Genomic DNA, 18569 nt, shown 5'->3' with positions numbered 1-18569 from the left:
ATAAAACCACTCTTCCTTAATCCCATATCCAAAGAAACGTGTATTCACTTCACCGTGTAGAAGCTAACGGTTACTTAAAACACCACACGTGTAAGGAGGGTAAGAAAATGTACTGAATCACTTACACAGTCAAATTGATCCGCTGATTGATATCAAAAACCACGCCTGATTCCGTTATCACACGGTGCCCAATCGTAGTATATACAACGAGAGAAGCATACAGAGAAACTGTGGCGTAATATCATCAGGGTTTTTATTTCCCACAATTTAAAAGCACCATAATAAAATCATCCTGTCATATACGGTATCCTAACATTAACAACATGGACTCGTACCGGACTTAAGTGAAGAGTCAGCGTGTAGATTAAGTAACTCCCGGGCAATCTCTGCTAGACAGTACTCTCTCCTCCGGCTCGTGTAACACTGCTGTTAAGTGGGTGGATCTGTGTTAACCGACGCATTTCAACCCCGCCTCTGGGGTCTTTGTCAAGGCATACACAGAATCCGTTTCCATTTAAACCAGTAACTGTCAGCATCACTTTATCTCATGTAGTCTCTGTCTCCTCTCTGTGTGTCTGTCACACTGTCAGTCTGTGTCCTCTCATCGGCAAATCCAGGCTCAACTCCAGCCGTTTTAATTTTTGGCACTGCGGCGCAGCCATCTTGAGAACAGTTAGTCGGCGGAGCGGTGAGGAGAGGACATCGTGGGACATTCGGTGTAAAGAAGAAATAAGATGCCGGCGGATGTGGCAGGGTGCCCTTGTAAGGGCAAGGAGCTACCCTGCTACAAGAAGACAGCCCTGGAGACACTTGCGGGGAGCCCATGTAGGGTCTGAGAGCGCCCCCGCCCAGAAGACTGCAGAGAGCTCCGCGCTGAACAGGAGAAGAGGCATCACTAGACCCGTGGCCGCGGATAGTGGGCACAAGGCTCATGCACAGATAGGTGTAGGCAGGCACTGAAAGGACCCCATTACACGGCACAAGACCCTGTAGTCAGTTGGGCATAAAGCCCATAGTCAGAGGGGCATAAGGCCCAGTAAAGAGGGCACCAGGCCCTGTAGTTTGAGAAGGGCACAAGGCCCTAGTAAGCAGTCAGGGCACTAGGCCCTTACAGGCGGAGCCTTGTGGCACAATGGGGCACAAGATCTGGAGGTGTAATGATTCTCAGGTGATAGTCCTGAGGCAACAGTTGAGCAGAAGGCTCCTGTTACTGCTCCAAATAACCATCTGGTTAGGCAGTAGAGGTAAGTGCCTCCCGTTAAAAGCCTTTCATATACAGTAGAAAAGTGTTATTGACCTTGTGTGGTAAAATACAGCATTGTGTATTGTGTTTGGTTGTGCTGTGTACGTTTCTTTACAGGTGCATGACGTCAGGTCCCCATTAAAGGTAGGCTCTTGTTTCCTTACTGTACTCCTGTGTTTTTTTGTCTCTGTAGTTAGAGCATACACCCAGCTAGGGTAGAACAAACAGTAGTCTTCCCTTCCTGTAGGTCCCTGGGGTTACAAGGAATTCCTGAGGCAGTGATTGGGCATCTCACTGGCAGTGTAGCACAGCCCTTTTGAGTTCCAGGGGTGCATCCCATGGTTCCAATTGGGTGTCCCAGTCTGAGTTCCGGTAGGATCATTGGCGGTTCCAGATTGGAGAAATCAATAGTTGTAGGTGGGGGAGTGAGGGGGGGTTCAGGCTGGATGCAGGGAAGAGAGTATGTAACTGAGGGGAGAGGAGGAAGGACTAAGGAGCTTAGGGGTAGGGAAGTTGTGGAAACAGAGGGGAAAATAATTAAGGTCTCAGGGAGAGAGAGGAGAGCAAATAGAAAATGTACTACTTATAATGAAACAGCTGGTAGAAAAAAATAAAATTAAAACAATATATAACAATTTACATAAACATGAACACCATCAATAATCCACTAGCATTTATTTTACTGTAGTTATTTTAGTTTTCTTAAGTACTCAACAATCAGGTAATCACATACTCTTAAAAATATAACTTAACCAAATGGGTCATTTTGATAAGATAAACAGACTGAACTTAAACCCCAAAAATAAAAAAATTAACCAGGTGATAAATGAAATGTAATATAGAAAAATATATACAATATAATTTTGTTTTAAAAGTATATATACACAATTATATAATTCTTCTTCTATTGTGAGATTATCGGTCCAGCTGCAGTTCCAACTCAGTGAACCACTTACCTACATATTCATCAAATTTATCAATAGAAATGAACAACGCTAAAAAACCCATTATCCCTAAAAGCAGAACAAAATATATATCCCTAAAACATATATAAAAATATATAATAATCATATACAATGTAAATATATAAACTATGTAAAACTGACTCTGAATAATTATTTTAAATTGTACATCAATTACCCTATTCAAAAGGATTGTTCTTTATATATCTAGATTTATACTGGCTAACGCCATTTCATAAACAATGTCATTCCTAGTGACACTCATTCAAAATAAGGGAATAACACCTATTTTATTAGTGAGAATATATATCTTTCTTCTTCACAACAGAGGTATACATTTAGTTCTTCTATTAGGGATAACGGGTTCTTTAGTGCTGTTCATTTCTATTGATAAACTTTGTGAACTTAAACTCATTCCTCTAAATAAAAACCCATTCCAAATCTAGACCTAGAATTTCAAACCTCTAAATAACTTTATCACATATTAATGGTTACTCAACATAGCATGAGTGCTCACCAGTAGATGGCAGTTTAGTAGTATTTCAATGGTGAAATAATGATAATAAAACTTGCTGAATGCAATGTATTGTAATCAAATTAAAGCCAGGTAACCAGTGGCAGAACCAATATTCATAATCTTTTTACATAACTTAGCTTGCAGAGTTGCCAGTTTATTTGGGATTATTTATACAGCTGTTCCACAGAGGAAGAATTCAAGTTAGGGCTAGTACGCTGAAGGCTGTTTTAGCAAACATGCCTATGCTATTTGGGTAGTGGATTAAACATATCAATTTGCCAAAAATAAGGATGTAGTCTGAAAAACAGGTTTCTACATTTACATTTCTTTTAGATTGTTGTGTAGAAGAAATATAAGGAAGACAATCCTCATAAGCCTGATCCTGTTCAATTATACAGTGTTTAATCCTATATTTAAAGTGCACCCTCTCAGTTTACTATAAACTAATGATGTCACCGAAGTGTGCCTATGTAGTTGCGCAGTGCAGAAGAGCACCATATGCAGATAAGGCTTTTGTTTTCCATATGGCAGAGAAGCCTATTGCATGCACTGAGGCCTCTATCTGTATGTTTGTGTGCAACAGGAGCAGTTAAGATAAGGTTTGGAAATGTTCCATCTCTCAATTCATATGGCAAGGTATTTTATTAGGAGATAAAGTAGAAGGGAGGGCACCTTTTTAGTGGCATTTGTTGCTATACAGAGGTGCACACAGCTGTTTCCAAAATGCAGAAATACTAGATTTTTGTGGCAGTTCTTAACTACAGGTGATCCGGTGATCACCTGTATGATTTAATTTTTTTGCAAATGTGGAGATGTGCCCTGCCGCAGCGCCCATGAAGAGGGCAAAGATGGGTCCCGCTGTAGTGCCCATGAAGAGGGTGAAGAAAGAAGAAGGAAAAACTTACTCACCGCTCCTTCGATCCAGGGCCGGTGAGTAATTCTCTTCTTTCCCCGCAGGTCCGGGCAGCAGTGGGCAGGTGAGCCAATCAGGGCTCACCTCCCACTGCTGGTTAATCGGCGGCCGGGTGGATGAGCCAATCCTGGCTCACCTCCGGCCGTTTAAATTGTTGGCACCACGGCGAGCCAATCAGCGCTCGCAGCAGCACCATATGACGTCAGTGTGCCGCCAGCTATTTCAGCCACGGGCGCTGCCATTTTGGGTGAAGTCCAGCAGAGCAGAGAAAAGAGGACATTGTGGGATGTCCGGAGTAAAGAAGAATGAAGACGCCGGTGGAAGTGGCAGGGTGCCCTTGTCAGAACCAGGAGCTACCCTGCCACTGGAAGAAAACGCTGGAGACGTCGGCAGGGAGCCCTTGTAAGGGCTGGAAGCAACCCCGCCTAGAAGATAGCCACGCCAAACCGGAGAACAGGAGAAGAGGCGTCGCCAGTTGGAGGGTCTGGAAGACCCAGAGAAGATGTCGGGAGGCAAATAGAGTATCCTGCAAGTATGCTCTACTGTTAGGTCAGGCACAAAGCCCGGGTGCACTGTCGGGCACTAGCCCCGTGGCCACTGTTAGGGGGCACAAGGCCCTAGTGTTAACTGGGCATAAGGCCCATAGGTAGACAGATCAGGTTTAAGCCCATTGGCAGAAAAGGACACAAGGCCCTGTAGTTCATGGGCCACAGCCCATAGCATGTAAGGGTACAAGGTACTTAGATAGCTGGGCATAGAGCCCATAGTCAGAGGGCAAAAGGCCCCTAGTAGAGAGGGCACCAGGCCCTGTAGGTAGAATGGGCGTGAGAGCCCTGAGTTAGAAAGGGTGCAGTCCCAGAGTTGTGTAAATGAATCTAGGTGATAGTCCTAGGCAACAGTTGAGCAGAAGGCTCATGTTACTGCTACACAGACCGACTGGTTAGATAGCAGAGGTGTGTATTCCTTTGGCAGCCTTCCAGATATAGCAGTAGAATCTTATTATGCCTGTGTGGTGAAATACAGCATTGTGCATTGTGTTTGGTTGTGCTGTGTATGTTTTCTTCCGGGTGCAAGATGTCAGGCCCCCATTAAAGGTAGGCTCTTGTTTCTGACTGTAATCCTGCAATCTGTGTCCGTGGGGTCAAGAGGTAGTTAAGAGCACACACACACAGTTAGGGAAGGACACACGGTAGTCGTCCTGTCCCGTAGGTCCCCGGGGTTACAAAGGATTCCTGAGGTAGTGATTGGGCACCTCACTGGCAGTGCAGCACAGCCCTTTTGAGTTCCAGGGGTGCGTCCCATTGTTCCAATTGGGTGTCCAGTCTGAGTTCCGGCAGGGTCACTGGTGGTTCCAGATTGGGTGGTGTTACACTTGGATGAAGGCGACCGTCTCGACTTCCGGTAGTGGCCACTGGTGGTTCCCAGCGGAAACTGCCACTCCGGGGGTGCGTTGCTCCAGTGAGCTCTGGTCGTGCAGGTGTCGACTGGTCCTTGGGATTCCGTGAGTGTCCCCATAGTGAGAAGTATTCTTAGTACGACCTGGGTAAGGGTTTAGGATCAGCCCCCTGGAGTAGAACGTGATCACTGGTTGGTGTTCTCTGTAGGTAGTGGAAGGAGGTTTATGGAGTAGACTACAGCCAGTTTATAGTGAAATTGCGTTACCCGTCCATTAGTTGTTTGTTGTAGGGTCGGGGCGCCTTTTGTTAGCTAGTGCCAGTTGTGCGGGTGGTATATTCTAGTCTTACTTGTAGAGTAGAGGGAGGCTGTGTTGTTTTCTGTCTTCCACAGGTGACGGAGAGGAGCAGGAGAACAGGGACCAGAAGTTGGAGTGCCCAGGTGAGTATAGCTCTCAATTCCCACTTCTGGTTAGGCCCTCACCGAAGGGTGAGTAGAGTATTTAGGGCGGGACCATTCCTGGTCCCAAGTACTTGTAAACTTGCGCCTTTGGCAAGAACAAATTGAGGTGTCTCTGCTCCCTGCCGTGGTCTCGGACAGTCCTTTTCCGGTAGGCATGGCCTTAACTTCTGTTTCTTCCTTAGAGGGAAGTGGAGTGAGGGGACAGAGGTTCGGTTGCTGTCTGCTGGGATAGGAGAACGGCTGGGGTGACTCAGAAGCGGACGGAAGGTGGCCATCGTTTGGAAGGTAAGATATTTGTGTACGACTGTCCTGTTCCCCGCAGGCGTTACACATTCTTGTTGTACTTCGGTATAAAGGCAAATTTCTAGGAGCATTTTTCCTTAATAAAGAACACATTTTTAAACACACAAGTGCCATATGTAATATAAACAGTCCCAATGAATAACCAAAAAGTATTTTTTTCAGTAAATATATATTTAATGAAAATGGTGTTTCTAAGTGGTAGAAAGTTGGTTATATTTACACTACATTTTATCTTGGTTATATTTACACTTTTGCCTCTGCAATATAGGGGTTCTTCAGCCTTTGTAAAACTAAATATTCAGCCACTGAATTGCAGTGCAGCTTTAACTTGCAACCTTGTGGGCATAGGAGCCTATGAACTAACAATTTTCTAAATATTCAGTATTAAATATTAACTAAATCATTTACATTTTTACACAAATACAATAAAAATACAGTTAACAGTTTCTCAGCCATCAAAATGTTTCTGAATGGAGCACATTTCAATTAAAGAAAAATAAGATAACGTGGATTAGGAAATTTCATACAACACTTTTTGCTTTGTAGAGTCAGTTATTTATTACAAGACTTGTTTTATTTGTCTGTTAAAATCCAATCAAAGGTCACCTGCTGCATGGACAGATTTTTATTTAATCAGTCATTTAAGCCTCAAATTATTTACAGTGATAATAACAGAGCATTGGATTTTGTCTCAAAGTCTATTTAATTCATACAACAGTGGCATAGAGTATGATCTCACCATAAATACTTACTGTGTATCTCCACAGACCGCCAATGTCATCACTTTTCTCAAAACATATTGGTTCCAGACCTTCGCCCAGGCAACATTTGATGGCTGTCAGTCCACTGCAGCCAGCGCCAATTATAGCCACTGTCTTAGTCATAGTATCTAAAACAAAGAAACATGTTTTTTTTACAGTATAGACAGTGTTAGATGTTAGATGTGAGGCGAGTAGGACAGATCTGATCCCACCATACTAATCCAGCACACTTCATTATGTGACAATACTAGTGCAGTGTAGTTGGAAGTGAACAAACACCTATCACTGGTCATGTTGATTATGTTTCCTATCTCAGAGAATCCTACTTCATCTGTACATTGAGAAAAAATGTTAATTCAAAAGTGTAATTGGGATGAAATCATTAAAAACTAAAGTGAAGATGGTCTATTGTACACATTACACAAGTATATTGATTTAAAAAATATATGAAAGTGGACTTGTCACATGGAAATAGCATTTTGCTCAGTGTGCTATACACTATACTGGAAGGTTTTCTCCTCCCACAAAGCAGAAGAGCTGTAAGGTACATGGGAACTTGGCCCATTTCCAGACTGGATTTAAAATATATACTCCGTGAACATTCCAGTATTTTTACTATTCTGTACTGCTGTCTGTGAAGATACCGGGTTTATCTGGCCCAATGCTACCCACTTCACGCTGGCTGGCCACCCACGGGTGCCTTCCTATGCCAGGGAAGTCTACCCAGTACCTTCTAGGATTCGTATGGTCACTCAGGCAAATGCAGTTATAAAAATACAACAGTATATTTATTGTCATACAAACAATACTAGAATATTATGTACAAACAGTAAATAAATGCCAGGCAGGTTTACCACATTATCTGTCCCTTACCCCAATAGCTTAAGGAGATATAGTCACCTGGCTGTCCAGACTTCATGACCCATGGATCTCTCTTAGCTGCATATATAGACTCTAGTTAGAGAACGACAACTCAAAACTAGATCTTGCACCTTCATGAAATCCCAGAATGCACACCCTTCCCCCCTGGAGTCGTTCCTTATATCTCAGGTCTAACTTCCACAGTCTTTCCCCTCCCTGGGCAAACCCCTGGGTCTATTCTTCTTAACCATTGACCATTGCAGGACTAGGGAGTTTGGACAGGGCAGTGAAGATGAGCTGTCCTTTCACAGAAGACCCCTGCTGGGATGCAGACAGAATGTCTGGACTAGTCCTAGAGAGAACAATTGATGCTAATTGGCTTCCCCTACTTCCAAGGATAAGGTAGCAGTGAGCCCCTCCTAAAATTAACCCATTACACTACTTTGTGATGTCACAGGGTCCCCAGCTGTTCCATGCTTCCTGTAGAGGAAGGAGGGGGGAGAATGAATGTATTGTGGACACCAACTGATCTTTACCCATTACCCTCCTGGCTTCAGTTTAAGGACAATGAATAACATTACTGCAAGTCATCAATATATAATACACAATATACATATTTACATTGAACTACAATGTCCCCTTAACCACATGTAATTGGACAAGGCAGTTGTAGTCTTGTGAGCTGGGGAACAAAAGCAAGGGCTATAAAAAGTACTATAATCCACATTATGTGAGAAACGAGATACAGAGTGGTTAGCGTATCACTCGTTTCATCACACTGTCTATGTGCTTATTAATTAAATTTTTCTGGCATGTATTGTTCTTGATCTGTGCCTGCTGTCTGTTTGCAGTTTTGATCTCTCATTATTGACCTGGACTCTTTCTGTCACTTTTTGCTTGGGAATCTGACCTTTGGCTTGTATTCTGACGACAAAGGTTCTAACCCCTGACTGGTCTCCAACTACATCTATGTCTTGTCGCATTGTTTATGCATGGTTTATGCATGGTTTACGTGTGGGTGTCTAGCAGTTAAGCCCATTACCTCCTAACAGGGAGTGCTAGTAAAGATCAGTCATCCATTAGGTTCAATGTCCCAGGTGAGCCAGCCTCAACTGCCAGCAGTACAGCAAGATCTATATTTACAGTCTGTGACATAGTTTACATTTTATTAGGGGATGAAAGTGCTTGCACCTATGAAAGGGCCTGTGTGTTGTGGGGGATAATTGTTTGTTATTTTTTCCTTATGTTATGTTGTCCAGCTGGTCTTCTGTTCGAAACCTTCATCATCTATTTAGTAATATAGCGCCACTAATTCCGCAGCTCTGTACAGAGAACTCATTCACATCAGTCCCTGCCCCTTTGGGGCTTACAATCTAAATCCCCTAACATACACAGACCAAGACATACTAAGGGCAATTTAATAGCAGCCAATTAACCTACCAGTATGTTTTTGGAGTGTGGGAGGAAATCGTAGCACCCGGAGGAAACCCACACAAACATGGGGAGAACATTTAAACTCCACACATATAAGGCCATGGTCGGGAATCAAACTCGTGACCCCAGTGCTGTGAGGCAGAGGTGCTAACAAGATAATGTTCCCATTCAATCTGTCCATGCCAATTGTAATTCCCATGAAATTCCGTGACACCTTTCCACCATACTGCTCTATTTATACCCTATACATGCTCCCATATTGATTTCTCCTTTTTCATCTTCATATTCAATTATTTGACACCTATATACCTATATACAAATATTCCCCCAGACAGCTATTGCTAAGCACAATTAGGTCCGTGTTGGTATTAGGAGCGGTTTGCTCCATCTCCTATTCGGGTTGCTATGGCAAGCTCTGTTTTCCCCGGTGGTCCAGGAGGAAACAGGAAGTGGAGCAGGACTTCAATTGTCATATAAGTACCCTAAACTTATCACAACTTTACCCGGAGACTCCCTACGGTATCCCACTACATATTAAGAGAGTCTGTGCCACAATATAAGCTGCTGCACGGACGTGCACAGTATAGTAAAGTATCGGAATTATATCTGCATAAGAGTGCATCACCAACTGCATATCTACAAGTGTGTATTGCATATAATCAGTATTGCCTGATTGCTGCAACTGTTCTTACTGCTGAATACTGCTGTACTACAACTAACTGTTATGTACTTGCCCTTAGTTTTGCCCTCATTCAAGATGGCCGTGATTGCATCATGAAGTTTCCATCTTGGATCTCTGTTATGAACTTGCCCTTACAATAGCCCTTATCCAAGATGGATTTTGGACACTGATTGGAATTCGGCAGCTAAGCTGTCTGTTTATCGAAAGGGGTTATCTGAGTTCATTAAAGATGAATTATCTAGAGCTGATGCACCCACTGAATTTGAAGCCTTTGTTAAACATTGTATTCGTATTGATGCTCGTCAAATGGAGAGGAAACAAGATAGATGGGGTTCCATGTGGACTCGTCCTAATTATCCAGAACCAGCAATATCAAATTACTCTGGAACTCCTGCAACACAACAAATTGAGGAGTCTGAGCCAATGCAAATAGATACCATTCGCAAACAGATTTCTATTGAAAGAAGAGATCAACGACGACAAGAAAATCTCTGCTTGTATTGTGGTAAATCTGGACATTATGTTTCTAATTGTTCTCAACGACCTCGCAAGACAGTTGCTACATTAATGGAACCTAAAGACTCGGACCAGGAATCTATTATTTCATGCTGCTCACATCAACTGAATGCTATTATTCCTCAAATCTCTTCACTGTCTACATTGGAGAGAGAGAACAGAAGAATAAAGAATCATTTTTCAATACCAATACAACTTAAGATAAACTCTCAACTTATTTCAACCATGGCAATGCTGGATTCAGGAGCCAATGGTAATTTCATGGATATAGATTTTGCTAAACAAAACCATATAGTATTTCAAGAAAGAAAGACCCCTGTATTGATGGAGACAGTTGATGGGTCCCCTCTGAATTCTGGTCCCATCACACATGAGACAGAACTTATGTCCTTGATGATAGAACCCAATCATAAGGAGGAACTCACTTTTTTTCTCATCTCTTCTCCAAATTTTCCCATAATTTTGGGTCTCCCTTGGTTCACTAACAATAATCCAGCCATTAACTGGGAGTCTCAAACCCTATCGTTTCAAGATACTATCAGTGTGGTCCCTCTTGTACAAAAAGAGAATCAGATCTCAGTGTCCCCCTCTTCTGTGGAGGAACAATTGCCTGTTCAATATCAGGATTTTGCAGATATCTGTAACAAACAAAATGCTGACAAATTACCACCCCATCGACCATATGATTGTCCCATTGACCTATTACCCGGGGCTGCTATTCCTTTTGGTCGGATTTATTCATTAGCTGACCCTGAATTAAAGACACTAAAGACTTACCTGGAGGAAAATGAAACTAAAGGTTTTATACGTCCTTCAAAATCTCCAGCAGGGGCTCCTATTTTTTTTGTAAAAAATAAAGATGGATCTTTGCGGCCATGCATTGATTATAGAGAATTAAATAAAGTTACTATAAAGAACAGACATCCACTTCCTCTCATCCCAGAATTATTGGAAAGACTGCAGACAGCAAGTATTTTCACAAAGCTTGATTTAAGAGGAGCGTACAACTTAATACGCATTCGACCAGGTGATGAATGGAAAACGGCTTTTCGAACAAAGTATGGACATTATGAGTACCTCGTGATGCCGTTCGGGTTATGTAATGCCCCTGCTACTTTCCAACATTTTATAAATGATGTCTTTCGAGATTTGCTTGATCTGTTCATTATTGTATATCTTGATGATATCCTTATCTTTTCTAATTCTTTACCAGAACATCAAGAACATGTTCGAATTATTTTACAACGGCTACGTATAAACCAATTATACATCAAGTTGGAGAAATGCGAATTCCATTGTACTCAAATAAAATTTTTGGGTTACATTATATCCCCTCAAGGACTGTGTATGGATCCCTGTAAAGTGCATGCTGTGGTAGATTGGCCCATACCTAAAAACATCAAAGATGTGCAACGATTTATGGGCTTTGCTAATTTCTATCGACGTTTTATAAAGGACTTTTCTGGAATTGCTGCCCCCATTACTCAGCTCACAAAAAAGGTTTCCTCCTTTCAGTGGTCACCAGCAGCTGATAAAGCTTTTTCCATTTTGAAAACTAAGTTCACGTCAGCTCCTATATTAATTCATCCTGATCCTACACTCCCATTTGTTTTGGAAACTGATGCATCAGATTCAGCTATAGGAGCAGTAATTTCACAAAGAGTAGGAGAAAAAATGTTACTTCACCCCTGTGCTTTTTATTCAAGGCAAATGACTGCTCCTGAAAGAAACTATGATGTGGGAAATAAAGAACTTCTTGCCATTATAGCTGCTTTTTCAGAATGGAGACATCTTTTAGAAGGTGCAAAGCATCAAGTGATAGTCCTCACCGATCACCGGAATTTGGAATTCCTTAAATCAGTAAAAAGATTATCTCCCCGACAAGCTCGATGGGCTCTCTTTTTAAGCCGTTTTGATTACCTAATTTCCTATAGACCTGGATCGAAGAATGGAAAAGCCGATGCCCTCTCAAGAGCTTATGCGGAGAATCCTCAACAGGTAAAGCCTGTTCAAACAATAATTCCTGATTCAAATTTTTTGGGGGTTATTTGTACAACGGAGTTATTAACAGAGATCAAGAATGGATATGATATGGATTCTACCCTCATGAATCCTCCAAAAAATGTTAAATTATCTTATGACAACAGAGTCTGGCATATGGCACATCAACTATACGTTCCAGAAAAAGCACGGTTAAAGGTCATGCAACTATTCCATGACTCTAAATTAGCAGGCCATAAAGGACTTCAGAAAACTCAAGAACTGTTAAGCCGTTCATTCTGGTGGCCCAACTATAAGGAAGATATAGCAAAATATGTATCCTCTTGTACAACGTGTGCCAGATTTAAGACTCCTCGTGCTTCTCCTTTTGGACTACTACAACCTTTGCCAATACCTACACGTCCATGGGATTCCATTTCCATGGATTTTATTGTAGAACTTCCGAGATCTAAGAATATGACCACTATCTTTGTGGTAATTGACAGACTGACAAAGATGGCTCACTTTATACCCTGCCAGGGTACTCCTACAGCAAAAGAAACAGCCGACTTACTTATAAAAGAAGTTTTTCGTTTGCATGGCGTTCCTAATGATGTGGTGTCAGACCGAGGCGTTCAATTCACATCACGATTTTGGAAACAGTTTTGCAAATCCCTTGGCATTGTGGTGAACTTGTCCACTGCATTTCATCCACAGTCAAATGGACAAACGGAGCGAACAAACCAAACACTTGAGCAATATCTCAGATGTTATATTTGTCACCTACAGGATGATTGGGTTGATATCCTCCCCATGGCTGAATTTGCATACAATAATTCTCAACATTCGTCTACAAGATTTAGCCCTTTCTATGCTAATCTAGGATATCATCCAAATATTTGTCCCAATCTACCTTGTGACTCTCCAATTCCTGCTGTGGAAGATAGACTGATTATTATGCAAAATAATCTTGAATTATTAAAAGAGACTTTGAAAACTGCTCAAGAAAGATATAAACGTGATGCTGACAGATCACGAAGGGCTGCTCCAACTTTTAGTATTGGTGATGAAGTATGGTTGTCAACTAGACATTTAAGAATGAAGGTACCATCTGCTAAGTTGGGAAGTAAGTTTATTGGTCCATATAAGATCATTGCACAGATTAGTTCAGTGGCTTTTAGATTGGATCTTCCTGATTCCATGAAGGTACATCCTGTTTTTCATGTATCATTACTAAAACCTTCAGTTAAGAATCCATTTCCTGGTCGCTCTTTGCCTCCTCCTGAGCCAATTCAAGTTGATGAGCATGAGGAATTTATTGTCGAAAAGATCCTGGACTCTCGTATGTTTCGAAACCAATTACAGTATCTGCTACGTTGGCAGGGTTATGGGCCAGAAGATGACTCTTGGCAATCTGCAAAGGATGTTCATGCCCCACTTTTGGTAAAAGCATTTCATAGACAGCATCCTGGGAAACCTGGTCCTAAGTCGTCCAGAGGACGTCGTTGAGAAGGGGGCATCCTGTTATGTACTTGCCCTTAGTTTTGCCCTCATTCAAGATGGCCGTGATTGCATCATGAAGTTTCCATCTTGGATCTCTGTTATGAACTTGCCCTTACAATAGCCCTTATCCAAGATGGCCGGGACTGTCTCATGAAGATTCCATCTTGGATCCCATTTCCTGTTTGGGCCTAGAAAAGGCACTTCCTGTTATGAAGCCTTTGCACGAGTATTGTGTTTGTCTCTGAACCAGATGCTTCCACAGAACCTTGCCTCCTTGTGATTTGGACTACAAGTACTTGATACCTCCACCAGACCTTTAACCTCTTGTTACTTTGGACTTTATTTGTTGGACACTGGAGATTTATTTGTATACCAAAATAAATCCTTTTGAATTCAGAAATACCTGGCTATTGGGCTCGTTTGTGATACCAGAATCGTGACACTAACTGTGAGTAACTGCATTCATCTGTTGTTATCATCTTTTAATAAACAGCAACCTGTTTAAGTTACAAAAGCATTATGGCTTAACATCCACATTAAAACCACTGAACACCTTTAGTAACATCAAAGGTATAATCAACAGTCCATCCACATATGCATGAACATAGAACTCCATCCCTTGCCACCATCATCCAATCCACAGACACAGTGTCATGATGGAACATAAATGAATTTCCTGCAGCCCCTTTACTCCCACTCAGACATTATCATATTCACAGAGAGAACCCCCTCCACACATCACCCCCCAGCATGTTCCTGCAGTTGTGAAACTACAAGCTCCAGCATACAAAGCACACTTGTAATTGCACAACTGGAGGGCAACAGGTTGCATAATACTGGTCTTCTTAATCTGACTATAGATTGTTCCCCATTAAGTGGCAGGAATGGATTGGATGCATGCAGCTCCCCTTTTATGAACAGATCAGCAGAAAGTGGATATACCTCCCTGAAATGGGAATATCAATTGGGACTGTCCCATCAGAATCTCTGACTACCTGCTATTACTGCTGGTGTCTTAAACACGCTGCTTGATCTGATCCTGGAATGTTGGGGCTCTGGAAAATGGAAAGTTACTATCCGCTTCCTGAAAAGCCAAGCAACATGTGAACACTCTAAGCCTCCGTCCCACAACCATGCCTGACAGTAAATCAATGCCAACCACATTTAATGATTATGTCCCTATAACCCTGCACTGTCTGGTATCTCAGCATATCTTGAAGGGGTCGGGGGTCATAAATTTCATGGTTATGGCAATCTCACTCTCTCAAGATCAGTGCCTCCACCTAAGTTGTGTTCTCTCTTTCCGGTTGCAGGTCTTGGCAAGGATGACTAGGGAAACCCTTGTCCAACTCCTTATAAATGATAGCCTACACACACCATTAATGGGTAAACGCCACATTGCATATTTATTAACTTAACCTCTACATGGCTGAACCTGCTTGAGCACTTTTTAGGCTAGTCATGTTCCAACATCAATATCAGTCATTTGTTTATGCAGAACCCACACAAATTATACTTTGTTTTTTTCAGAAGGCTTTGCATTTTCACAAAATACCATTAGTTTGCTGTCACGACAAAGAAAATCATCCCCAAATGAGCAAAAAAAGTTTGTTTCTTGCAATTGAACTAAAAGCCAATGTCTGCATTTTTTTGTTAACATTACCAATAAATTATTTGTGACACTTGCTTTAAAATGAATCTGCCTTTCCAAAATGACAATAATCAGGATTCTACACATAGGTTTTCATAACAAAATATGCACTTAAAAATGATAATGCTTTTTATTTTTTTTGCTATTTTGCACGGTCTTGAATGAAAATCATACAATATGTAGGAATAATATGGGTAGCCCATGTTTGAAAACAGACAGCCCAATGCTTAAAATAAGTCTACCCCTGTGTTTATTGAAGCCAGGATGGGAAAGATCTGAGCACTAGAACCCTTCAATACCTGGACATATTAGTGCTTTATGTAGAGTGTTATTGTCTGGTCATCACCAGACAATAAATCCCAAGGGGGCACATCATTTAAAAGAGGGGACTATCAGCTTTCAAATGAAAGAATGAAAGGTCCATAGGTAGCGATGATCACACTGTGTGTAACTTATCACATCAGACGTGCCCAAACCCAGTCCTCACGGGCTACCAACAGTTCATGCTTTTAGGATTTCTTTAATCATGTACAGGTGAGTTAATATATTTTTCTGAGTCAGTAAATTATCCCACCTGTTTCTACTGACAGAAATCCCAAAAACAAGAACTGAAGGTAGCTTTTGAGAACTGAGATTGAGCTTCTCTGAATAGAATGAGGCAAAAAAAGCCTTATCATCACTTGTCACACTTGAATCAATCTGCCCCATAGTTTAAGAAAGAGTGAAACATACATATGCCCCTTTTGCTTACTAGGAGAGTTTTGCACTGTTAAATAAAATTATTGTTAGCATTGTTTTACATTGGTCTGTATAAGTAAATAAAACACTGTACACACCATAATTAATTTAAACAACTGTAGAGAATAGCAACATCTCCAAAACTTGTCTGTAAATAGTTTTCCTCATTCTGCATTTGGCTGCAAAATGTTGCACATCTTACCAGCAGAATTTGGCCTTAAGTATTTCCATTCCTACCCAAACCACATCATACAACAGAATAGCTTTTTTTCACAAACTATAAACTATGCAAAATGCAAATTTGCAAATGCAACGTGGAATGGCACTGCATGGATTGGTGAAGAAAAAGGGAAACTTGAAGATTGTATAATCCAAAATTGCACAGACTGCACAAAACCTGAGTAGTGCAAAAACTTACAGCAACTTTGCTCATCTTTAGCACTGATGAATTCAAAGTTTCTGTGTAATAGCACAAACATGTAAAGAGTTGCTGGGTGCAATAATTGATCTTTTTTAGGTAAAACCAATTTAGTAATTTATCTATCTCTTTTCCATCTCTTGTCTACAGAAGCTGATAACCATGGCAATTATTACTATGACACTAAACCCAACAGACCTACACAAATATGTATTTAACTAAATGACTCTTAACAAGAAAAGATAAAACACTCTATACTTTAGAAAGCAAAAAAGTATTTACAAAAGATTTTGAACTCCTTGAAGGCAGTACCTTACCTAAATTCCTGTTTTATTCCAGACGTCCTGTCAATTCAATGGCTCTCTTACTTTTGAGCAATCAAGAACATTTTTTTTTTTTAGTGCAATAAGAACAGTTTTGTTGCTGGCTGTTTTAAATCTCTCTTGCACCATCTATTGCCTGTATTGTGAAACTATTGTAATATAAGAAAATAAAAAAAGACATTTACTATAGGGAAAATGCATTTTCCACACTGCAGGACATGGTGTGTGGGAGGAAAAACATCTATGGAATTTTTAAAACGGGAACTAAAACATTAGCTTGGAGGTACCCTTAAATTTTAAGCTTTTCTCTTACTAAAGTGTGATCTAGTGTATCACTTATTGGTCCCTTATATGAAGCTACTAAAGCTACTTATTTTCTATGGACGGCAATAGCGATCCCAGCACTCTCATACAGTGGTTCAACGAATGCCCTCCGTCCATGTTAGGTCCACAAGGATTTACCAGCAATGGGTAGTCACTTGGCAGTGTAAAGGCTAATATCCGGTCTCACCTGCCTTCCTGCACTATTAAATCCAATAAAATGCAGATATATGGACAGATTTTATTCAGAGCCCTGTAACTCCTACATATCTAAAAAAAAACACAAATTTAGTATATCACGGTGGCTAAGTGGTTAGCACTTCTGCTTCATAGTGCTGGGGTCATGAGTTCAATTCCCGACCATGGCCTTATCTGTGTGGAGTTTGCATTTTGTCCCGTATTTGCATGGGTTTCCTCCCACACTCCAAGAACATATTAGTAGGTTAATTGGCTGTTATCAAAATTGACCCTAGTCGCTCTCTTTCTCTCTGTCTGTGTGTATGTTAGGTAATTTAGACTGTAAGCTCCAATTTTGTCCCTAACTTAGCTCTTTTTCTCTATTCCATGGATTTAAAAAAGGCTGAAATGTGCATTGGGCTAGTCATCATTTAGCGGATTGCGCCCGGTGGTCATGATGATTCGTGTTACCATCCTATAGAGGTTCAGTGCGTGGCAGGATTAGAGAACTCAGAAAGGCACTTGCTAATCCTATGGGGTCTCTCTTTTTTTTGGAAACAAAGGTTTGGGTTCAAGTAGTATAACATCCTACCCTAACCAATCTCTTCTCTGAGGAATCTAATTCAGTTTGGCTTGTCTCTGAGTCAAATTAAAGTCCATCTTAATGACCTTGACCTTGAAAATCAGAGGTATGCTGATCTGAGGACTGACAGTAGAGAAAGCAAGAAACATCAGCTGAGAGATACAGAGGACATTGATCTGAGTGGAAGACTAGCGAGAGCCATGCATAATTGCATAGTGTTAAGCATTTGCAGACATGCTATCAAGTGGGTTATTTACTACTAAGCGCATTTTTGGCACTATTATATTCTTTCCATAAAGTAGCATATCGCAGCGATGAGAAATGTAACATTGTGACCATTTATCAAAAGTGTTCAGCTGGAACAGCAGCCCCAATAAATGTTGGTTCAGGGAAACGCATCTTACCTGATCGCCGCTTGCTTACTTGTCTTGCGACGATAGCCGTCTGTTGAATATTTATCTACGCATGCTTGATTTGAACATTTCGGATATGCATATTAATGGCAAAGCAAATCAATGGGTAGCAGAGACAGGACAGACTGGACCGCAGCAGCTCCCTGTAACCCTCCCATATATATAAATGAGTTTGAAATTAATTATGGTAAAGCAATTTTTAGTACATATTATCAAGTAACAAAGGGGTGAGAAGCTAAAGGATCTCTTCTCGTCGGAATGTCTGCTGAAAAAACCTGTGTCTTATTTATTGCCAGTAGGAAAAAAAATCAATACATGTCGAGGTACGCCCCAATAAACTATCTCTCAACAGTTGAATCTAAGATCCTAAAGTTGTTCCATCTTTGGTGTCTCTTCATGATGTCATCATCTTC

At 41.1% G+C, this 18569-nt stretch overlaps 1 protein-coding gene across 6 annotated transcripts in view; it reads right to left on the bottom strand.

The window, feature by feature from the left end:
• The window catches only part of LOC142099233 (flavin-containing monooxygenase 5-like), a 93149-nt gene extending 76405 nt beyond the window's left edge, over nucleotides 1-16744 (bottom strand). For all 6 annotated transcript variants that reach the window (XR_012678495.1, XR_012678494.1, XM_075182475.1 and 3 more), the window contains exons 1-2: nucleotides 16657-16744; nucleotides 6548-6684 (exon numbers count right to left, since the gene is read on the bottom strand). Coding sequence is in view for 4 of the 6 variants with exons in the window: in XM_075182475.1 (XP_075038576.1) it covers nucleotides 6548-6679 (132 nt within the window). In the remaining 2 variants the exon portion in view is untranslated. The remainder of the gene's footprint in view (nucleotides 1-6547; nucleotides 6685-16656) is intronic.
• Nucleotides 16745-18569: the final 1825 nt, after the last annotated feature.

This window comes from Mixophyes fleayi, chromosome 8, assembly GCF_038048845.1.
Source record: "Mixophyes fleayi isolate aMixFle1 chromosome 8, aMixFle1.hap1, whole genome shotgun sequence".
In the NCBI taxonomy this organism is placed as follows: Eukaryota; Metazoa; Chordata; class Amphibia; order Anura; family Limnodynastidae; genus Mixophyes; species Mixophyes fleayi.
Note: the sequence above shows the minus strand (reverse complement) of the source record. Positions and strands in the feature narration are given on the sequence as shown.